The sequence below is a fragment of the Aspergillus clavatus genome, genomic scaffold, assembly GCF_000002715.2.
Source record: "Aspergillus clavatus NRRL 1 1099423829805 genomic scaffold, whole genome shotgun sequence".
NCBI classification, from domain to species: domain Eukaryota; kingdom Fungi; phylum Ascomycota; class Eurotiomycetes; order Eurotiales; family Aspergillaceae; genus Aspergillus; species Aspergillus clavatus.
Window position 1 is genome coordinate 3333183 of NW_001517094.1, and position 22154 is coordinate 3355336.

Below are 22154 nucleotides of genomic sequence, written 5' to 3' on the forward strand. Positions count from 1 at the left end.
CGAGAAGATTGGATTGCACAACTTCTCTCCACAGTCCTCAGTCCTCGCGCGCACGAGGAATTGCCGGGCCCGTAAAGAGTGGTCTGACCTCTTGATGTCTCGGGTGCGTGACGGTGGATGGTACAGAGAGAGAAGGGTGTGATGTCTTAGTAGAAAGCTAAACAAATTACGTGACTCACCTATCAAGAACGCTGCCCGTACCGCCTAACCTGCCTGGACCAGCTAGACCCAATTGTTGGACAAGCGCAAGGGATCCTCCAAGCCAGGGCATTCGCTGAGAAATGTCTAGAAGTTGTGAAAGGAGACCATAGACTCGGTAGTCGAGGACAGGACGCCTAATCGTGAAGATACCTGATGAAAATATTTTATCGGGCTCCAGGGAATTGCCCGAGGCCGGTGGAGACGATGAGGAAGTGGCCCTGGGGCTTCTTGCGACACGAAACAGTCCCATAATGATGAATTGCAGGGCCGTGAAGGCCAGATACAGATATTGGAGGATATTCCACAGCCAAGTCGGGCCGAAAGAGCCACGAGACGACGGATGATCTAGTTCAGGTTTTTCGTGCTTCGAGAGGAGACCAAACTTCTGGAGTTGATCCCTCTGGCCGTTGTCTGCTGTCTCCGCATGTTTGTCCATTTGGTTCGATGCAGGCAGAAGCTTGCTGATAGTCTCCCACACGAACCATCCTTGACATATCTTTCCGCTGACTTGGTTTCCTATGATTAGGTCTGCCAGGATGTCACAGACTAACGTCCGCAGGCAGATATTCTCCAAATCCTCCGTCGGTAGAAGAACAGCCAGCAGCCCTTGAACCAGCAACTGTCGATAGATGGCCTCATTTTCGCGTTGCTCTGCACCGCTCTGCGGATCAGAGGGGATTGGAGAAAGACTCGGATGTGGATTCAGGGCATGATAAACTTCGCGGACTGAAGGGGAGAGCCCAGATAATGTACTTTCGCCGCGGGCCAGCCTGTACGCTAGAGAGCGATTCCCAAAGTGAGCATAGAAGCCTCTTCGGCCGATTGTAGTAAGGGCGTAATTCCTTACAGATGATGTGTGTCTCTACCAGCCCAGGTATGTCGTCAAAGACCAGCTGTGCTATATCCGTTTCCCGTAACCTTTGCTCGAGGGCGCGTGTACAATGCGCAATCACCTGGATGACCTCTTGCGTAAGGACCTGATCCGAGGTGATCTTCGAATACCAAGAAAAGACAAATTCTTTGACAATGACGGCAATCAGAGCATAGAGCTGGAGGTCGACTTCATTCGAACTCGTCAGGGGAGGCAGCAGCTCTTCCAGAGGCTGCTGGCCCGCCTGCGGGCAGAGAACGCGTCGGATCAGAGCGACAGTTGCCTTATCGCTGGTCGCGTTGACCGGTTCATCACGAGTGACATTCTTTTGGGATCGAGAGCGATGCGGTAGCTGCGCAGATATCTGTAAGTTTGACGAATTTCGTAATGCAACCGACTTAGAGTTGAATGTTGTCGGCGCAGCCTTGAGGTTCGACAGCGGAGCGAAACCTGGTTGAACAGATTCGACGGTCATTTCATCTCAGTGGTGATGCGGGAAGGGCAAGACCATACGAGATCACATAGAAAGACGGCTGTATATTGTCAGGAACAACTTTAGTCTCAATTTGAGACAGCCAGCAAATCCGTCATGAACGTGCAGGCTGATGCAGCGTCGCGGCTTCAATCGCAATGACGCCGCAGATCCACCACATGCTGTCTAAAATAGGAAAGTAGGGCTCAGGGCTGGATTCTAGCAGGTGATTGGCGCTCCGATAAGACAACAAACCCGCCTTTATCTCGGGAATCCCCGCATCTTATCAGGCACGCCTTCATAGTATAAATCCCAGGGGGCTTCACGCATTCTGGATCCTCTTCCATCCAACGGAAATTCAGGATGGCTCCTTCTCCCGAGACTCCAATCCCACTATGGCTGGATTGCGATCCAGGTTCGTGGTTCGCACATACCATCCTTACCACCCCTGTTGCTGACCAGTCAACCTAGGCCACGATGTAAGTTCCTCGCTCTGTCATACCTCCACACTCTCGCATCTACATGGGACATTGTTTTGAGATGCAACTGTCCTAGGATGCATTTGCTATTCTCATAGCTGCTCATCATCCATCCTTGAATCTCCTGGGATTAACGACTATCCACGGAAACTCCTCCCTCGAAAACACAACGACCAACGCATTGAGGGTTCTCGAGGCTATTGGCAAACCAGAAATTCCCGTCTATCCCGGTAGCAGGAACCCATTCTGCCGACCTGCTGTTCATGCACCTGATATCCACGGTACGCATTACTACCATTGAAGTCTCTCAAAGCAGCGGATACTGATCCATTATCGTCTCACGCATAGGTGACTCGGGACTCGACGGAACAGACCTGTTGCCCAATGCGACAACACCACCCGTGACAGATGTCAATCCGATCCTCGCAATGCGTGACGCTTTGCTCGCACAGCCAAAGGGAACACCTTGGGTCATCGCAACTGGCACCTTGACCAACATTGCCTTGCTCTTTGCCACGTTTCCTGAAGTCGCAGAGCACATTCAAGGTCTTAGTATAATGGGTGGTGGTATTGGTGAAGGGTTTACAGGTGCCCCAATGAGCAGACTTCCAGGAGAACATGCGAGAATCGGGAATGTGACACCTTGGGCAGAATTCAACATCTACGTGTGTATATACAAGCGATTGTGCTTCCGTGTCGTCAACTAACCGCGCCTTCCTAACAGTGTGACCCTGAATCTTCCAAATCGATCTTCAGCAACCCTGTTCTTGCGCCAAAGACGACAATGATATCTCTGGACTTGACCCACCAAGTCCTCGCTTCCCGCAAAGTGCAGGATCGGATCCTGGAATCAAAGAACCCCGCTGACCCGCCATCCATCCTCAGAAGAATGATGCACGACCTTCTCATCTTTTTCGCGCAAACTTACGACTCCGTCTTTGGCCTAGCAACCGGCCCTCCTCTCCACGATCCACTCGCCGTGGCCGTGGCAGTCTCGAACCTCAACCCGGTTTTCGCCAAACGGCATCCCGAGCAAGCCCTGGCCTTCAATGACAAGAATGGCGAGAGGTTTGCTGTGAATGTCGTCACTGATGGCATTCATAGCACGAATGTACTTGAGACAGGCCAGCTGGGACGGACTCTGGCGACTCCTCTGGCTAGTCATGGAGTAGCCATTCCGCGAGGGGTCGATCTCGAGGCTTTCTGGGAGATGATCTCGGACTGTCTGGAGCGCGCCGATGAGTGCAACCTGGCACGGAAACTGTGATGATGCAGGTCGCACGCTGTTTGACGACGACTCGAGACGAAATCCCTATTCCGTTTTGAACTTTGTTTTTCTGCAGCCTATGATAAACATTATATAGATGGCTTGCTATTGCTTGAGCTCGTGGTATAGAACATTCATCTGAATAAGGAAATCCTTGATCACAGTGCTTCTCAAAGTTTAGCCTGCATATCTCTCACTGACATATCCCCAGGCTGTCCTGTCAATTGTACATTTTATCTAGTCTATATCCCGAAGACACACCGCCATGCAAGACAAGAGAAGGATTCGAAATACAGCACAAAACACATCCAATCAAGTCATGAAATGAATATGGCCGCTCACCATTCGCGAATACCGCCGTCAACACCGAAGAATTCCTTGCAAAGCCACGGCTCAGTCTTCAGTGCTACCCGACGAACAGTCTCCTCATCGACTTCAATACCCAAGCCAGGCGCCGTCAAGACATCGACATAGCCGTCCTTGACCTCAAAAACGCTAGCATCCTTCACGTAGCTTGTGATATCATACTCGCCGGCTTCTGTGTTGTAGTGGATCCCCAGGCTCATTTCCTGGATCACGAAGTTGGGCGTCGCCAGATCAACCTGCATGCACGCCGCCAGCGCAATGGGGCCCATCGGGCAGTGTGGCGCGATCGCGACATCGTACGCCTCAGCCATGGAGGCGATCCGGCGCAGCTCCGAGATGCCGCCGCAGTGGCTGATGTCCGGCTGGAGGATGTCGACGCTCGCGTCCTCGAGGAATCGCTTCACGTCCCAGCGGCTGTAGAGCCGCTCGCCGAGCGCAATGGGACACGAGACCTGGTCCGAGAGCTGCTTGATGGCTTCCGGGTGCTCGGAGAGAAGGGGTTCCTCGAGAAACAGCGGGCGGTGCGGCTCGAGCGCTTTCGCGAGCTGTTTGGCCATGGGCTTGTGCAGTCGACCGTGGAAGTCGAGGGCGGCGTCCAGGCCGAGCGCCTTGACGGCCTGGAGCCGCTCGACGCAGGAGTCAAGCACGCTCGGCGATTCCAACCAGTTGACGTCCTCGGTGGCGTTCATCTTGATCGCTTTGAATCCCTGCGCGAGTCGTGCTTTGCCGGCAGCTTCTACGTCGGAGGGCCGGTCTCCGCCGATCCAGGCATAGACGGAGAGCTTGTTGCGAACTTTTCCTCCAATAAGCTGATGGATGGGGACGCCGAGCCGGCGGCCCTTGAGATCCCACAGTGCAATGTCGATACCTGAGATGGCCGACATGAAGACGGGGCCTCCACGGTAGAACCCCAGGCGCCAGGCCATCTGCCAAATGTGTTCGATATCACTGCCATTGGAGAAGTCGATGAGTCAGTAAGGAAGGCGACTGTGACAATTACTTATTTGAGTGCATACTCCGCTTCGTAGCCCACGAATCTCTTGCACAGTGCATTCAGTGTTCCCTCCACAGCCTCAGTATGACCCTCGAGGGTACTCTCACCCCAGCCGTACTGGCCCTCTTCGTCCACGATCTTGACGAACAGCCATCTGGGAAGAACACGGAAATACTCGATGCTCTTGATCTTGACCATCTTGATATTGTTTGCGGGGTAATGCGGGGAGAGTGGAGGGAGGATAGAAAGCTATTGCACTCGTTGAACAACCTCAACTGAAGTAAATCGCGCCTTCTTGAGAAACAGAGAAGAGTGAGAAAGGGGGATTTCGAGAAAGAGCAAGAAAAGCTTTAGATAACCCACCTCTCCATGACTCTCCACTCCTCCAGTATGTGATGGGATGTGGGGGTGGAGGAAGTCAAGCTTGTCGGAATTTCTCCGCTTTGCTTGGGAACAGAATGCCGACCGTGGGATGTCAACAGTCCTTCGCCATGATCGCTCAGAAGGCGGCAGACCATCTTCTAGACAGATGGAAGTGTGCAGATGGAAGGACAATTCGGACTCAAGCCGGCCGAGGGCCTCCGTTGCTCGAAGAAGATGAAGTCGAGATTCTTCCCTCATCGAGTATGTATCTCTCTGAGTGTGAGAAAGTGTCTCGCCTTTGTCGTCCAGTGGCATCTCGTGTTGATAGAAACTCCTCCCCTTCCCCGGGATTAGCACTCTGATTGATGCAAGGGGATTTGGAGAAATTAATGGCTGTTGAGATGCTCATCACGAACGAGGCCATAGAAGAGGAGAATTGAGCACAAGAGCGCCAACAGAAAAGGATCAAAACATGCACTTTTGAATCAAAGGAGATTGTAGATATGCGATCTCGAGCTCTCAGCGAAATGATCATCGCCAGTAAGGACCTGGTGGAAGAGGGTGAGAATCTTCCATGCATCAAGTAACTAGTTGCTCTAGTATACCCTTTGCCACCCAAACACCAACGTCAAACAACCACATGGTTGGCAGTTTATTGTCCAGCAAGTCAACCGATTGTGGTCATACAGCAGATTTGATATCTTGCGCCTCATGATCTAGCAGATCTCCAGCTTGTCGGTCGTTTGTTTGATGAGACTACTCGGCTGGGAGGATTTCCCAAAGAGGAAAAACCAAGGCAAACGACACAAGACTTGCTCATCTTCCTTTCATCCTCATCCAATTTCCATCCGACCATCTCATCATCCACCATCCTTTCTTTCACCATCGGATTAGTATTCATATCCTGAAAGTGCTCACTCTTTCTGTCCAGTCTTTCTTAATTACTCAAGCCAAAGCGGTCCCCGCACGCCTTCGCATCCACCTCTTCCTCACCTCCTATCGTCTTCCGTCTCCCCGCCGTCTCTCCTCTCTGCGCCAGTTGTGTCTCAACGGCGGGCTTTATCGACGTCCGAGATAGTCTATCCTGAGGACCATGCCCCCAGCCAATACACCTGCAGTAAGTATCTTTTTTTTCTTTTTATCTCTTCAGCTAGGAGATGTTCCAAGTGTCCTGTCTGCCCAAAGTGAGACCGATCAACTCCACAGTACCGCACGTGGCACGATTAGATGTCCGCCACTTCTCCTTCTGAATCTTCAGTTTGCTGTTCGTCGCTCCAGTCTCTGTGTACTTTAGCTCATGGATTCTTTCAAATAGCAGGGAAATATTGTTCATTCTCCATCGATTTCTGCATCGCCCCTTCAGCATTTGAGCGTCGTTTCTATCCCTGTTTCAACACTCCCAGCGGCCGCCTCCGATGACGCTCATGATGATAATGTGAGCTTTCTTCGATCTCGTGTTCGCTCTCCTCACGGGACCTCCTCCTCAAGTCGCCCACGCCGTCGCCGACACCAGGTCTTATCCGAATTCGAATCTGATCCGATGGAACTGGACGATCCGACTGGTGTACGTATGTCCGTGGAAGTCAGTCGTCGCATCCCTATCGTGCGCCGACAGCGGGAAGGGCCGACCGATATGCCGAACTATGAAGGTCACGTCTCTAATATACGTTCGTTGTATGGTTGGGCACCAGGCTCTGATGACGAAGACGAGGACGACTTGGTTTATGGGCCTTTGCAGGATGCCAGCACCATCTCATCGTGGTTCGGTCCCCCTTCGGATCGCAATGCGACTTCAAGACGCCACATTCGACAGGATCCAAATGGACGAAGCCCCCCTGTACCTCGCGTCGAGCTTTCAGAGAGTAGTACTCAGCCGGTGGATGACACTGCCGCAACGGCGGCGACGGCGACGACGGCAGAGACCTTGCTACAATCAGTGAGGCGTCAACCGCGCTTCTCGAGGACACGAACCCTGCACAACTATCTCTTAGAGCGGGACCAGACCAGTCAGGATTTGGAGGGCAGTCGGGAGCGAGGAGGAGCAACATCGACTTCTCGTGCATATCGCTTTATACCGAGCAGTCGAGGAGAAACACAACGGCTTCTGACACCGAGTGACATTCGTGCTCGAGTCAACGCCCACCGGCAGTTACATCTAGAGCATTCCCCCAGTCCGCGCTTAAAAGAGACTATTCGATATCTTGACCGTCTACGTTACTCCACTTCTTTCGAAGAGAGTTTGTCATCGGCTGCCGCAGGCGGATTTGTCCAGCTCGATTTCTTCCCCTGGGACGAGGACGATTTTATCTTGGATACAACCTCAATTCCCCCGCCGCCGCCATGTTCGTGGCTCCGTCCGGGAATGGTATTTACAGGCTCGCAGATGGCCGCATGTACTCCCAGCTCGATTTTAGCGCACCGTGGACCGACTTCACATCCAGCTGGTGAACCGATGATAGTAAATGGTAGTGAGAGTGGCCGCGTGAGTGTTTACACTACTAGTGGTCGGCGTTATCTAGCAAACAGCATCTACAATCTCGGGACAGGCAAGGATGAGAATTGGCCCGTGAAGGTCACCATCCATAACATTAATTACCAAGACATGACTCTTTCGGGAACCATGGAGGCTTACAACATTCCTGACAAAACCTCGCCAGCTCATGATGCACACATTGTTACTTTTTTAGAGGGGGAGATCATTGACTTCAACACGCATACTCTCGAGACGAAGAACTTTAAAGCCGATGCTGAGACTGATAGTACCTACTGGCGGGAGCTGCAGCCGTTCAAGCACCTAACGGATGACGAAATGACAAGGAGACTTGTGAGTCGGAAATGGATAACAGAAGAGTTATCCAGGCGATGGATCTTGATGAGATGGAAAGGTTTGTTCTTTCTTCATGTCGTTCCTTGATCTTGGCTAACGTTTTATGACAGAACGCTGTTTCATCACGCCAACTGACGTTCGTCAAGGTCTCACGATTTCTGGATTCTACTACATCTCCCTTCGTCGGGACACAGGTCATATTGAAGGTCTCTATTATGATCCAGGGAGCTCGCCATACCAACAACTGTCTTTGAAGCCGGAGACGGAAAAGATGATCCGTCCTTCTTACGGTTTCAGGTAGCCTTGCGGTCTTCCATATTTGGAAAGGTTCTATGTTCATACAGCAGCTGCTTCAACTTCAGTGCTGTCACTCGGCGACTACTTGGGTCGACCAGGTATTCGCTATCGCATAGCTTGGGAGTTTTTTGCATTTGTTTTCTTTGGTGTACATATTTCGCTCGACTACACTTCTTGGTTTTCCAGGGGCATTTCTGGATTGACTCGTTTATCAGGGGTAAGCAGTGCATAGTATCATGCTACTACTGGCTAGAGCAATTATATCTACAATCTCACCATTTCTGAGTGATCTACATGCAGAACAGCTTATTTCTTCAATGATATTTTCATTGTGAATGCGTGAGTATTTAAGACGTGAGGCCAGAGTGAACTGATCACGAAAATAGGATAGATGGAAGGTCTCCGATCCATAGACGAACAAGTCGACAGTGGAAAAGACATCCCCCGCTTCACATTCCGCAACCAATCAACTCACACCCCATCCGCGGCGGCAGGATGGAATGGAGCAATTTACTGCTCGGTCTGGAAGTAGTTGAGGAGGACGGAGCGCTCCTGGGACTCTTCTCCCCAATCCTTGACAACGACGCAAGAGCAGTTGACGACCTTGCGAGCGTTACCCTCACGGTCGAGCTGGCCTATACCACAAAGAAAAAAACACACCCGTTAGCCTCATTCAACCAATGCGGAGGGGGCAACATACAAAGACCAACCCACTCGCCCAGCATCTTTCCATCGGGAACCTTGATGAGGGGGATCTTGTGCTCGGAGCACAGGGCAATGACCAGCTTCTTGTAAGCCTCCTCCTCGCAGCCCTCGTTGAGGACACACATGTGGGCCTGGCGGCGGTCGAGGGCCTTGGCGGCCTCGCGCAGACCACGGGCAAGACCATCGTGGATCAGCGAGATGCGGAGGACACCCTTGAGAGCGTCGAGGACGGACATCTGGCCGCCAGCACCGGCATCGGCGCTAACCTCGACCTCATCGGCAGCGGCAACGGGGGGGTTGGACATGGTCTCTTCTCCGTCCGACTGTGGAAAGGTGTGGTTAGCTTTGCTGGTTGATTTGTCTAGCGAGCTGCGATGTGCAACGAGGACATGTTGGGCGGAGGTTTCGGACTGGATAACGCTGTGTGAAGTGCACCGGTACACGCTTTCAGACCGTTCTGGAGCACTTGTTCGTTCGTCGATGAATCTTCAAAACTTGCGTGATCCATTGTCCGCTGCTTCCAACATGTTCCGTGTACACAGGGGTTTGGATATCGAATTCCAAGAGGTACATACCATTTTGGCTGTTGATATTTCTGACGTTAATGTCGGATTATCCTCAAAGAGTTTCGTGGAGAGTGTTGATCTGGGATCGAAATGTGTGCGGGCGGGAAAATTCGTGGTGGAGGTCACTCGGCTATTTTCTAAATTGTGGTCTTGCCGTGTGCCCTACCGCCTGTAGCTTAGATAAGCCACCCCGTCCACGTGATCTACACTCCCATTGAGTCGATGTGGATAGAGGCATGGGTGATGAGCTACACTTCCTTTACGATTGAAAGACGATAGGTAGAATGACGAGTGATAGATCGACTCTGTTGACTCTATCCAATAGACCGCTACCCGAACGATTGAGACATCACACATCACATCACACATCACATCAACAGTAAGAGGTATCATAGTCATACAATGAAGGAAACAAGCCGCCTGTACATCCAAGGCTGTGCTCAATGATCGCCAAGATGATGAGAGGAAAAACAAAAGCACTAAGCACTAAACATATGTACTTGGCCGTGGTGACCATATCCGTTGGTGAGGTTTGGCAACTCAACAGGGATGCCATTGGCATCATCGAGAGGAGCAGGTTCGGGTCCATGCCCATTAGGACGCGCTAAGAACACGGGTGTTGCTTCGGATGGTTCCTGGTCAATGTGCATCCGAAGGAACTGTATATCGAGGCCGTGAAGATGCGGAACGTGAGGAACGAGATCCATGAAGTCGGAAAGCTAAATAACCAGACATGTTAGCGGCTTGTACAACATCCGATAAGAGATGCTGTGATGAAAAATAACTTACCCTAACCCAAAATACATGTTCCATATCAAAGTATTTTGGACGTGTTTCGCAATCCTTCTGCATCACTTGCCCCAAGGACGAACTCATGAACTCTGTCTCATCGGCTTGGACCAGCATCCTTCGGGTGACACGCCACAGATTCTCCCGCTGAGTGGGAGTCGCGCGGCGCTTCTCCCAACTGGTATACTGAGACAGCTGCAGATCATTGGTCGCCAACAACGGCGCAACTAGATAATTCGGTACCCATTTCTCATTTGCAACAGTCAGGTCGCAGAAAGGATCGAGTTGCTTTGTCTGAGCAGTGACCACAGGCATGAACTTTTTCAACCACGTATGGCTCTTTGCCTGGGGGTCATGAGAACCAACAAGCTGGGCAGCGAGACGAAGTCGGCTAGGCAGTGCCTCGCGGCGTCTTTGCTCCTGCTCTTCCTTCTCCCGTCGGAGTTTTTCCAGGCGCAATCGTTCTTGCTCGAGTTGTTTTTGGCGTTCTTCCTCGGCTTGCTTGAGCCGCTTTTGCTCGGCCTCTTTCTGCTTACGTTCCTCTTCTTCGGCCATTTCTTTGGCAAGACGAGCAGCACGCTCCTCTTCTTCCTTGGCCAGTTGAGCCTTTTGAGCTTCAGCAGCAATACGCTCTTCCTCTACCAAACGCTCCCTTTCAGCTCTTCTCGCCTCGGCCCGACGGAGTTCGTCTGGATCCGGATTCGGCCCCTTGGGCGCGCTTCTCGCGTCTTCTGTCGGAATATCGGCCAGGTGGCTAGTCTCTTGTCTCTCTCGCTCTTGTTTCACAGCCTTTGAATCGTTCACTTTGGGCAATGAGATTTCAACGTGCCGGTCTCGTTCGCGATCTGGCAATCGACTTTCGTCTTTCTTTGGGCGAGCTATCGATTTATAGTCAGCCCCAGGGCTGATTTCGTGAGTCTTCTTCGTCCCGCCATTGGTTATATTTGGTGTTCCATCTTCGGAAAGAACGCGCCGTTTCTTCTTTTGCATATCGCGAGAATTATGATCGGAATCACGACCCCGGGAATGGGGACGCTCAGGGCTCGCGCTGCTTCGTCCACGTTTCAAGAGGGGAGGCCCATGCTTGACGTTTGGGTTTTCAGTATGATGATCAACTCGAGGTTTGACGGTTTCCTCACGCCCTGACAAAGAATCCGACGATGGTATGCTGGGCCGTCTACGGTCACGATCCTGAGGAGGTCGCCCTGGAATCAAACGTCTTCTCCTAGGGGCGTCCTCGTCTTTGGCAACCGCTCCTGAAGGTTTGGAGTGGACTGTCTCTTGGCGAGATCCATCATGATCCGATCCTGTCATCACATGGTCGCCGTTCTTGTGGGATACCTTGGGGCGCGTAAGGTTTGTTCCAGACTTTTCCTTCATGTAGGTCACGCCGTCTCGTCTTTTATCTTTAGACAAAGCATCTTTCGAAGAAGAGTCCCGATGATGGCCGGCACTCGGACTTCTGATAGCCTTCCTGGAAGAAGCCACAGGTGATGCCGACTCTCTGCGCGCTAATCTTTTGTTTTCCTTTTCTCTGTCCCGCGGTCGTCGAGGCGAAGGAAGATCCTGTTTGCGCGCTCGTCTGGCCCTAATGTAATTATCATAGGCATCCCGTAAAAGGTCATATTCTTCCTCCCAATTGTCGGCTCCCCGATCGCGGGATAACTCAAAATAGGTACGATCCCGATAAAGCCGGCGACTTGGATTGAACTTGGGCTGGTCCAGAAGAAGGCGAATGACAGCAAGATTGCCTCGGCCAATCGCAGCCAGCATTGGGGTGTTGTAACCAGGTTTTTGGTTCCCTCCCTGTACCGGTTCAGGATCGGGATCTGCGTCTCCCATCCCTAACAGCAGAGACAAAACTTCATCATGGCCACCTTTGGCTGCAGCGATCATCGATTCCGGGTCGGCTTTCTGTCCCACGTTTAGAATGTTAGCAACTCCAGCAATATCGCCTTTAGCCGCGAATGCTTGTAAATTCTCAGGGGTGGCTTTTGTCCAGAGGAGATCGTTCCGTGTGGCTTCACTTCGCACACTCTTTCGCTTGGTAGCGATACCAAGAGGAGGGCTACGTGGCCCGTTCACTGGGGGAGATTCGCGCGGACTCGTGGCAGACACCCTTCTCGAGCTTGTTTCCTTGTTGCCAGAACCGGCCCGTTCTTCGGAGCGACGACTAGGCCTTGGATTGGACTTGGCCTCCGCGAGGACACGCCTAATTTCAGTGTAGTCTTCCGAGTCAGAGGGTACCAAATCGTATGGCTCATCTCCCTCCGCATTGACGGTGCGCGGGTTAGCACCAGCTTCGAGTAAAAGCTTCACAACATCCAGATGACCGTTCTCTACTGCGTCGATCAAAGGAGTATCTCTGTCAATGTTTTTGGTGTCGATGTCACAGCCAGCCTCAAGGAGGAATTTCACAATAGGCGCACAGCCCTCGAGTGCAGCAATCTGAAGAGGCGTATTGCCAGCGTTATCGGCCACGTTCAGATCCTCTGGACGTTCTGCGTGTCTAGCAATCGCTACTTCCAGCTCCTGGGCAGCGCAGGCTCTTGCCAGGCGTGTCCTCCCGTTCTGATCGCGCTGTTTCTTGTGGCCTGACGGTCTGGCCGGAGATGCTGAAGCACCATCAACACCAGTCAGTCTCCGAAGGTGGGCGCTTGGCAGAGGAGAGCCACTGGTGGAAGACGACACCGATTGTCTGTCTTCAGAACTCTGGCGTTGAAAACCGGAGATGAGAGGAGTGGGAGCCTTCCTTTTCTTTTGTATATCAGTGCCACCGAGCTGCGGACCAGACGCTGTTCGCTTGTGAATAGAGCGAGTAGGGGAAATGGAACGATCGTTGGACTGCGGACGAGGTAGAGCTATGCCATTTATGTCTCTTCGCTCTTTGTCGCGTGGTGCCGCTGAGTGACGACCGGGTCGGGCTCTGTCTTTATCACCATCAAGGCCGTCGCTGTGGCTACGTTTTCTCGAAATCTGAGAGCTTTCACGACTGATCCCGGTTTCCCGGTGGTAAGGAGGCTGAGAGGAGTCGATTTTGCTCAGTGAAGGATGCGCGTCCTCGGGCTTCTCTATTTTCACACAGGATGGCGAATTTGTCCTTCGAGATTGCAGTACAGGAGACCCATCAAGGTCGCGTTCGACAGAGGACTCATCGCTCGATCGCTTTCGCTTTCTGACCTGCGGCTCATGGGCTGGTAAACTGCTTTCCACTGGATGAATATTGCCATCTCCGTGATCGCGCCGTTTCAACTCATGCTGAATATACTTCCGTCTCTTCTCTGGGGACAGAGATTCACGACCCGACTGGATTATCGTTTCTGCCTCCGAGTCAGCTTTGGGGCTCGGTGGTCCATCCCCTTCCCCAGCAGCAGATTCAACCTCCTTGGTATAGCGATCAGCTCCTCTGTGATGGGATGGCGAAGAGAATCTCTTGGTAGGCAATTGACCAGGAGCGGACCGGGGGTTCGCCGTGACAGAAGGGGCATTTTGTCCGGCGTGCAAGGCAGCTGGGAAGGAGGAGAACGCATCGACATCACTCATAGCGGAATTAATCGATGTCTGGGTGTTCTGATCGTCATTTTCGGGGGCCGTGGCGGACAGAGTTGACTCGCAGTCGAAACTACCAGCAAACGTGCGCGGAAGCTGGTGCTCAACCACGCCTAAAAAACGGAAGACTTCTGTCGTCGTAATTTTCACAAAGCTCTGAAACACCGGGCAAGGCCGGGAGGTAGATCAGGAGTGGCGTGTGATCGTCTCGGAGTCGTCGGTTATGAAGCAGTTCGTTCGGAAGTATGAAGCAAGTCGAGGCGGGAGAGGATGGAGGATGGAAAGATTGGGAGGATGGCGCGGAATAAAATAAAGGGTAACCTTTGTGATGGAAGGGAGGAAAAGATGGAAGAAGTATTGTTATTATGGGAGAGATAATATTCTAAGAGAATGAGGGAAAAGCGGATAGGAGAAATAGGAAGAGGGAAGATTAAAGAGAAGAGAAAGAGAGAGAAAGAGAGAGGAGAGAGAGGAGAGAGAGGAGAGAGAGGAGAGAGAGGAGAGAGAGGAGAGAGAGGAGAAGAAATGGTGGAGATTGAAAAGGAAGAGAGAAAGGTCGAGTGAGAGAGGGAAACGAAGGAAGTTGAAACAGCGGGCTTTCGGTGGTTAGTCACGTTTAGTTGGTTGGTTGGATTAGTTAGTGAGTACTCCGTAGTGTGTGGGAAAAAGAGCATCCCTCAGTCAAGTCTCAAGTCTCGCACTCTCCAGACATTGCGGGACTCCAGACTAGATGAACTAGTCTGATGATAGTGGGAGTCGTAGACAGTTAGTAGTATCGTATCTTGTCAGTAGATAGATGAATAGTAATTAACTCATTAGTGGTCCTATGCTGGATTCGGCTGTCTTTTTGCAGTATTGAGTCTGGAGACCTGAGGGCATTCTGGGAGCAATTCGTCAATAACGCCTACAGAGTACAGACACACACCAACTATCTCGGCCGCTCACTAGGGAGGTACTACTAGGTAGCAGTAGGTACTACTGGCAACCTACGAGATACTACTGAGGAGGCGCTCCAAGAATAAACGGAGCCTACATTGGGTACTGTACGGACTTGAGTATCGAGGTATTCCTATTACAGTACTCTGTACTATTATTTGGCCACCGACCAGAAGGCCGCCTCGGCTACTACCTAGGTAAGGTAGGTAGATAGATAGTTTGGGAGACTGGAACTTGGTTGGTGAGTCACGAGAGGTCCGTTATGCAGGCGTAATATTCTGTAATCATCGATCATCAGGTCTTGCCTCAGTATGTAGATAGGTATCTACTCCGTACATTATAGTTTGCTTCCATGTCTTCCATGGGGCTGCTGATAACGTTATTTTTCAAATCGAATTATGGAAGCATCCATACAGAGCTCTCTGTCACGATGCTTATATTTCAAGATTCAAGAAATTCGTGATTCTTGAAGCAAACAGACCAGGGGATGGAAAAGTGGGTTCCACCCACCCAAATGTCACCTTTTTTTTTTTTTTTGTTCGAACTCTCGTACTTCGTAAGAAAATGCGTACCAGGCAGTCGACCACACCAGGCATCAACTGGGGCTCCAGTCAAACCAATAGTTGCGGAGGTAGCAGAAGAATTTACTGCTTCCGGCCTAGTTTGCCTCAACCAAAGCCGCTAGCGTCCCACTTGGCAAGTGATCTGCTTTCTCTCGGCCAATTACCGGGCCTAATCCCTCAGCTTATCGCCCCACCTTTGCCCCTTCCCAGTAAGTTTTAACTGTTGCCAGGTTTGCAAAAAAGAGAGGGGCGAAATCTGATGATACACCCGACAGTTCAAACAAGGAAAAGTGTACAGACTAGGTGTCATCATCATTATCCTCATGTTGTTGTTGTTGTTATTGTGGTGGTGGTGGACAGCTTGTGGTTCGAGAGATAAGATCCAATCGGACTAGAACATATCATTAGATGATCTATCTACCCTAGGTGCTTGATATACTGATAGATATTATCTCGCAAGTCACAATCGAGTTTTCACTGAGACACCTATCCCGCTCTTCCGATCGATCCTGGCTGAAGTTGAGCCTGAGGCCAGCAGGAGTGTGTCCGTAGCTTGGCGTGGTGTGAGGTCTCAAATAGGCCAAGCCAGTACGTAGTTGATACCGGATGTATTACACTTGGTCATTCTCAATATCCATCATAACAAAACTAATAACTATTGCATACAAACATGCATGTGCTTCTGACAACGATCATCTGGTCGTTCAAGAATCTCAATCTGATTTGAATTTCTTCAGCTTCTGACATTGACAAAAGTCAGATAGTATCCAGCTACGCCTGGTTCGAGTCCATCGCAATGGATCTCATCACCAAGCTCGTGGACACAACACTCTCCATTACACACATGGATGCCGTTGATGCTCTTCGAGCTTTCTTCATCTTCGCAACCTGCTTGGTACGAACATCTCGATATTCACAGTGATGCTTTGGACGGCGATCCGTCCATCAAAACAATATTTTTGCCATGATAGGACTAAATTCATATCGAACCCTCCCCCCAGATCCTGTCGGTCAGCCTGCCAGATACACTTCGCTCCCGCTTCGTCACCTACGGCGCTCGTGCAACCTCACCCCCGATTAAATCGGAGTCCCTTGCGCGCAAGGCTTCGGATACATCACTCGTCACACTCGCTCTTGACTACCTTGCCTCTCTGCGAGTCCCGCACAGCTATTTCCTCCACTTCTATGTCGCCGCCGTGCTCTCTTCGCTCTTTTGGGCGGCGCAGTTGGTTTCGCGAGGTGCTGTCTTCCAGGCCATTGCAGCGAGGGTCGGTCCGGAGCATCTGGAGAAGTCAATGAATATCAATCAGCTCTTTCTATGCTGGGTATTGATGTTCGTTCAGGGGGTTCGGCGGTTGCATGAAAGCCGCATCTTTGCGAAGCCGTCTTCTTCTCGGATGTGGTTTGTTCATTGGCTTTTAGGCCTCGCTTTTTACCTCATGGCCACAACTGCCATTTGGATTGAGGGGACAGGTACGCGCGAGTCGGCCGGGTTTGATGATTGGCAAGTCTAATGGTTCTGGACTATCTAGGTACGCTCATGATTCACAAGTTGAGCCTCGACGACGTTCAAATAGCCACTATCCCTACGCTGCGCACCTTCCTCTGTCTTCCAATTTTCTTGTTTGCCTCGGGGATTCAGCACGACTGTCATCACTATCTCTTCTCTCTCAAGAAGTATACTCTTCCGACCCATCCGATGTTTCGTGCAATTGTATGTCCCCACTACACGGCTGAATGTGCGATATACTTGTCATTGGCTCTGTTGGCGGCACCGCAGGGCGAATGGGTCAACAAGACCCTTTTGTCGTGCTTCGCGTTCGTCATCGTGAATCTGGGCGTAACCGCTGCTATCAGCAAGCAATGGTATAAGCAAAAGTTCGGGCCCGAGGCTGTGAAGGGAAAATGGAACATGGTTCCTGGAGTTTTCTAAGATGAGCCTGGATATACGCGGGCGGATTCTTCACACTCAGCTGTGAAATCACTGTGCGCCAAGGAATTTCATCGTGTTCCCTAGCTTGGAGACTTTGAGCACATCTCGATACGTTAAGCTGATGCGAGTCCCCCGGTCATACCGGCCGCACTGATACCGATCCTTCTCGCGCAGCAAATCCCAGTTGGATATCATGTCAGGCGATAGGCCCTCATCGCTGTTAACGTCCGCGATCCCATGCAAGAAATCCGTGTAGATTTTTCTCCTCGTAACCAGCAAACTACGTCTCTCTTGCATAATCCGATACTGAGGTTGCCGCACCCCTGCCGCACCATCACCATTCGCTTCGCTACTTGATTGGTCTTTCGAGTACAGATCCAGTACGATCGATGCGCCCAGACTCACAGTCGCTACGAGCGGGTAGTATGTTGCCCCGTCCTCATGTGGCATGATCCCTTGTCCTGGACGGTACTCATTGATCAAGACATGGTTGGGAGAACCATGCGGCGCATCAGTAAAGATACCAAGTGAATCGAATCGAGGCGCGATGATGGGTGAGACAAGCCATGAAGGCAAGGGAGAGGCGATGAGTGTGTTCGATTTAGTCAGAGCGGAGGGCCATGTCTGCAAACGCCGATGGGAGAGCTGTGTCCACCGAGGAAGAGGGGCGGTGGTTATCTTGTGGAGTTAGCGTTGTCTCGTACATGATGGGAGTGGGACACTGCGTCTTGCAGATATTGAATATCAGTGACTTTGACATATCACATCCGACCATCTTGTTTCGAAAGACCATGCCACCGTGATATGTGGTGAAGGGTAGCTCCGTTGGGCTACACAGGCTATCTTAGTGCCAGTGTCATACCTTGTGCAATAACAACTCCTCCTCATCTTCGGTAATGAAGTCTGCAATATAAAATGCATCTTCAGGCAAGGAAGTGATTCGGGCTGCCTCAAGATTGAACTCCATTGTTGGGAGGTTTTCTACAGTACTTCCACCTTCGAAGCTGTATAGTAGCGTCGGTTCAATGACTTCAAAGGGGATGATGTCCAACAACACAGAGCGTCGGATTCGGATGCGAATGGCCCAAGCCCGTCCCCAGATAAATCGGGGCATTTAAAGGAAAACAAAAGCAATTTAACCTGCAACTCACAGTTCCAAATCTAAGCCTGCTCAGATCACAACCTAGGAGTGCTCTGTTGTCCTGTCCTGAAAAGGTGACCGAGTACTCCGTACCTTAGCATGTCTGCGCCTCTCCCGTAGTCCAAAGCAATGTCTGCCTTAGGCCACCCCACCACACCCACCCCCCACCAACTCCAGCATCATTCTTAGATCTCTGAAGCTTGAAAGTCCTATCAGAGATCTTCCTCCCTTGAAGACACATCTCCAGACATAAATCGCTAATCGCTAGCCGTCCAGTTTCATCTAGATCTATTTTCCCTGTTGCTTAGAGTTTCTGACAAGTCTGACTGGCCACTCCTCACCGATTATCTTTCCTGCTCCGTCAACATATCAAACACCACGCCCCCAGCATGGCACCCAAGAACAACGCCAAAGGCGGCGACAAGAAAGGCAAGGCGAAGGAAGCAGGCGACTCGGGGAAGGGGGGAAAGGGGTTGAAGCCCGCTACTTCGATTAATGTCAGACATATTCTTGTATGTACTCAACTCCGTAAGAACAAAAGCATCATCATCGTCGTCATCGTCATCGTCATCGTCATCTATGTGTATCAGTGTGCGATATATACATATATTTATATGTATCCGCTACGCGACGCAAACCACACCCTCGTACCAACTTCCTTCGAGATATCGCAAGTTGAAGCTAATTCACCACCCTTAGTGCGAGAAATTCTCCAAAAAGGAAGAAGCGCTCGAGAAACTGCGCAACGGGGCCAAATTCGACGAGGTGGCCAGGGAGTTTTCCGAGGATAAAGCCAGACAAGGTATGCTGTCCTCTCTGATTTTTTTTCGTGCGCGCAACTTGCTGACAAGCTGTAGGCGGCTCGCTTGGCTGGAAAGTCCGTGGGAGTCTCAATGGTGACTTTGAAAAGGCGGCGTATGACCTTGAGCCCAGCACGACGGCGAGCCCTAAGTATGTGGAGGTGAAGACCGGGTTTGGATATCATATCATCATGGTTGAGGGGAGGAAGTAGTGTTACGGGGTCTGGGTCGTCTAAATGCTTATGTGACCGAAGAAATGCCGTGAAATCATCTATGGAAAGCTCCTAGCGCAGATCTCTATTTGGTTGAGACGAAGATCTAATATAATGTGTATATGTACAATGAACGGCGAAGCGGATCAACAGCTCCCCTCAAAATTTATTCCTTCTTGCCGGCCAACGCCTTCGCCCGCTCCTTGGCTTTCTTTTCCTGTCTCTGGACGGCCGCCTCAGCACCGATGCCGCCAAAGACAAGGCTGATGCCGAGCCACTGGCCGGCGGACAGAGAGTGTCCGAACCAGAACACGCTCAAGAGCATAGTGAGCATCTTGCGTGTGACCGTCACGGTCACCAGAAGCAGCGACGAGAAGCGGGAAAGCGTGTAGAAAATGAAGAGCTGACCCACAGCGCCGCACGCAGCAAATCCAAGGACGTTCTTCAGGGTCTCTGGGTGTCGTGACAGGAAGGAGATGGCGGATGCCAGCTCCGTGTCGGTAGAGGGTGGAATGGGAATGGGGAGAATTGCATGCAGCAGACCAGTAGAGGACAGATGGGGCATGACCAGGAGATAGGAGGTAGTCAGGATAGTCGAGAGGACGTTCTGGGCGACCATCATCTGTGGGCCGGTGAAGCGCGTGTAGATCTGCGGGGAGCTGAAGACATGGTCTTGGGTTGTATTTGTGAGGCCGTCCAGGAGGAGGTTGATGGAGAGCAAAAAGATTCCGTACATAGAGGAGCCCGACTGGTTCTTTGCTGCCGAGGCGGCTACCTTTTTGCTCGTTCCAGGATGGTGGAGGGTAAAGGTTGCGACTCCCAAGGTGACCAGCAAGACCACACCATACTTATACAACGGATACCTTTTCCGAAAGATGGTCAAATGGAGGAACATGACAGGCAGAAGCTTGCATGATTTGGCCAGAATGAAGGTCAAATAATCAATATGCGCGAGACTGGCGTATCCGAAGGGCGATGCCAGGGACGAGGAGATGCTGACCAGAAGCAGGGGGAAGAGGATCTTGCGAGTCGGGAAGATGGAGGGGACTTTCTTGCCCGCAGGAGTGGAGAAGTAGAGGTAGAGAAACCCGGTGATCGCTGCAAAGGTGGACTGGATGGTATTCAGGACGATCGAGAAGGTAAAACGTTCTGTTGGTGGTTCTGGTTCCGCAGCGCTGGGAGGACGGACGGGATACTTGACAGTGGTGATCGCTTCTTGCAAGACACCCCACGATAGGCTACAGATTTCGTCAGTCACCTATTCAAAAGTCCTAATTCATGCGCCGGGATATAACACATACAACGATGCATAAATTCCAAGGACGCAGATTGCGAGTTGCGTCAACCCTGGAGTCTCCAGGGGAACTTCGAGCATTGGCTTCTTCGCAGAAGCAGATCCAGTTGTAACGACAGACTTGTGAGCGTTGCCATTCTCTTGCCTAGTTTTCGATTCGGATTCTCCAGATTGTAAATGCATCAGCTCAGACGAAGTGGTCCGTTGGAGAGGCACTGCCTGTTTTTGGCGCGCCATTGGTGCAAGCAGACGATGTTGCATACAAAGTGACGGAATGAATTGACAAAAGGACAGAACAACGCGATCTACAAGGTCTATGCCAGAATCAAAAGCAGAGCATGAGATTGAACAAGCGCGAGGACATAGGACAACTCAACAGACCCGGAGAGGGAAAAAAAAATAAGAAGGAGGACAGATCAGCGTCTTAGTTCGAAACACAGATTGATTGATGATGATGATGCCATGTGTTCTTCTTTTTAAGCCAGAAACGCGCTTCTGCGGAATTTCGGCGCGATCGCCCTAGATTTTTCCTCCCCGCCAAAAGATAAGAGCTTCGATCAGCATCAATGCCTATTCCTTCAAACAACAACCTTTGAGAACATTCAGTCCTCAGCGATTAAATATGCCTGCTGTCATCAGGTCATCGCCCCAGGCGCCTGAGTCTTCTGCACTCACAGCCCTCCTGGCGTCCACCTCCGCGGCCTCAGATCCTCACTCTGCAACCGCAGTCCAAGTCCTCCACAACCTCCAGCACCAGCACCTCTGGACATCCCTCCAGATCCACGAACTGCCGAAACCTAGCTCACCCATCTCCGACTTTCCATCTTCGGCCTCCGCCGAACAGCAAGCTACCACACCCCCGTTCCTAATTTCCGGCATCCCCCCGCACCGAGTCTACACCCATCCCGACGAGCAGCTGTTCATGCTTGAGCGCGGCCTCCGCGACGATGACATCGAATTGGAGCGCATGTATGTGGTCCCCACTGCACACGGCCAGTCATGGAGTTTGCGCAAGATGGCCGCCGTTTTCGATGCGCTTCCGGAGGACGGTGATGAGGCGCACGCTCAGTCATTAGATGATGCCAATGCCGACGAGTCTGGGAATAATGCTGAGAAGGTGGCCAAGCTGACTGCGTACTACGAGTACCGGAGAGTGGCCCGACTCTCGAAAGAGTGGGGCGGGAAACGACTCCTCCTCGCTATGGTCGATCGCGGGATGGGTGGTGATGGTACTGTGGTGTACTATGTCGTTCAGGAGGGTGCTGTCAAGCCAAGGCAGAATTAGTGCAATGGCTGCGATACAGTGGAAAGTTGTCTACGCCACCGCTTCTCCATGACCAGGTCATTGGCTTGAGGCCATGCTCCCAAGTTGGACTGAGGCAGACAGACACGAGCTTGAGACAAACCCGTCGAATTCGCTTCAACGCAAGTGACCAAGAAATTATATACACTGGGAAAGTGGAGAGCGACAATTGCCCGAAAACAGCCCAATCGACGCAGTCGGCAAGACAACAGTTTAGCAATAAGCT

The 22154-nt window shown here is 51.5% G+C and overlaps 11 protein-coding genes across 11 annotated transcripts, besides 6 other annotated features; 5 read left to right on the forward strand and 6 right to left on the reverse strand.

Annotated features, from left to right (window-relative positions):
• Positions 1–175: 175 nt before the first annotated feature.
• Positions 176–1547, reverse strand: ACLA_029130 (PXA domain-containing protein; the record flags this gene model as incomplete). The annotated part of the gene is made up of 2 exons (XM_001269610.1): positions 176–978; positions 1049–1547. The coding sequence occupies 2 exons, from the start codon at positions 1545–1547 to the stop codon at positions 176–178; spliced, it is 1302 nt and encodes a 433-aa protein (XP_001269611.1).
• A 360-nt stretch (positions 1548–1907) lies between these two features.
• Positions 1908–3290, forward strand: ACLA_029140 (uridine-cytidine N-ribohydrolase; the record flags this gene model as incomplete). The annotated part of the gene is made up of 5 exons (XM_001269611.1): positions 1908–1959; positions 2016–2023; positions 2100–2304; positions 2372–2688; positions 2748–3290. The coding sequence occupies 5 exons, from the start codon at positions 1908–1910 to the stop codon at positions 3288–3290; spliced, it is 1125 nt and encodes a 374-aa protein (XP_001269612.1).
• A 338-nt stretch (positions 3291–3628) lies between these two features.
• ACLA_029150 (mandelate racemase/muconate lactonizing enzyme family protein) lies at positions 3629–4848 on the reverse strand (the record flags this gene model as incomplete). Its single annotated transcript, XM_001269612.1, has 2 exons — positions 3629–4604; positions 4673–4848. The coding sequence occupies 2 exons, from the start codon at positions 4846–4848 to the stop codon at positions 3629–3631; spliced, it is 1152 nt and encodes a 383-aa protein (XP_001269613.1).
• Positions 4849–6106: 1258 nt separating this feature from the next.
• ACLA_029160 (GID4/VID24 family protein) lies at positions 6107–8369 on the forward strand (the record flags this gene model as incomplete). Its single annotated transcript, XM_001269613.1, has 5 exons — positions 6107–6130; positions 6332–7898; positions 7951–8137; positions 8188–8235; positions 8324–8369. The coding sequence occupies 5 exons, from the start codon at positions 6107–6109 to the stop codon at positions 8367–8369; spliced, it is 1872 nt and encodes a 623-aa protein (XP_001269614.1).
• Positions 8370–8647: 278 nt separating this feature from the next.
• Positions 8648–9147, reverse strand: ACLA_029170 (40S ribosomal protein eS12; the record flags this gene model as incomplete). The annotated part of the gene is made up of 2 exons (XM_001269614.1): positions 8648–8772; positions 8838–9147. 2 exons carry the CDS (start codon positions 9145–9147, stop codon positions 8648–8650), a joined length of 435 nt encoding a protein of 144 aa, XP_001269615.1.
• A 607-nt stretch (positions 9148–9754) lies between these two features.
• Positions 9755–9783: a microsatellite.
• Positions 9784–9887: 104 nt separating this feature from the next.
• Positions 9888–13740, reverse strand: ACLA_029180 (putative histone deacetylase complex subunit (Hos4); the record flags this gene model as incomplete). Its single annotated transcript, XM_001269615.1, has 2 exons — positions 9888–10127; positions 10198–13740. The coding sequence occupies 2 exons, from the start codon at positions 13738–13740 to the stop codon at positions 9888–9890; spliced, it is 3783 nt and encodes a 1260-aa protein (XP_001269616.1).
• Positions 13741–14180: 440 nt separating this feature from the next.
• Positions 14181–14262: a microsatellite.
• Positions 14181–14266: a microsatellite.
• Positions 14192–14266: a microsatellite.
• Positions 14267–16041: 1775 nt separating this feature from the next.
• Positions 16042–17178, forward strand: ACLA_029190 (putative 3-oxo-5-alpha-steroid 4-dehydrogenase; the record flags this gene model as incomplete). Its single annotated transcript, XM_001269616.1, has 3 exons — positions 16042–16140; positions 16247–16718; positions 16778–17178. 3 exons carry the CDS (start codon positions 16042–16044, stop codon positions 17176–17178), a joined length of 972 nt encoding a protein of 323 aa, XP_001269617.1.
• A 48-nt stretch (positions 17179–17226) lies between these two features.
• On the reverse strand, positions 17227–18145 carry ACLA_029200 (uncharacterized protein; the record flags this gene model as incomplete). Its single annotated transcript, XM_001269617.1, has 2 exons — positions 17227–17856; positions 18041–18145. 2 exons carry the CDS (start codon positions 18143–18145, stop codon positions 17227–17229), a joined length of 735 nt encoding a protein of 244 aa, XP_001269618.1.
• A 563-nt stretch (positions 18146–18708) lies between these two features.
• Positions 18709–19331, forward strand: ACLA_029210 (peptidylprolyl isomerase; the record flags this gene model as incomplete). The annotated part of the gene is made up of 3 exons (XM_001269618.1): positions 18709–18831; positions 19019–19121; positions 19177–19331. The coding sequence occupies 3 exons, from the start codon at positions 18709–18711 to the stop codon at positions 19329–19331; spliced, it is 381 nt and encodes a 126-aa protein (XP_001269619.1).
• Positions 18861–18897: a microsatellite.
• Positions 18872–18896: a microsatellite.
• Positions 19332–19497: 166 nt separating the features above from the next.
• Positions 19498–20862, reverse strand: ACLA_029220 (UDP-galactose transporter HUT1; the record flags this gene model as incomplete). Its single annotated transcript, XM_001269619.1, has 2 exons — positions 19498–20569; positions 20633–20862. 2 exons carry the CDS (start codon positions 20860–20862, stop codon positions 19498–19500), a joined length of 1302 nt encoding a protein of 433 aa, XP_001269620.1.
• Positions 20863–21247: 385 nt separating this feature from the next.
• ACLA_029230 (uncharacterized protein) lies at positions 21248–21910 on the forward strand (the record flags this gene model as incomplete). The annotated part of the gene is made up of 1 exon (XM_001269620.1): positions 21248–21910. The coding sequence occupies one exon, from the start codon at positions 21248–21250 to the stop codon at positions 21908–21910; it is 663 nt and encodes a 220-aa protein (XP_001269621.1).
• Between the last annotated feature and the right edge of the window lie 244 nt (positions 21911–22154).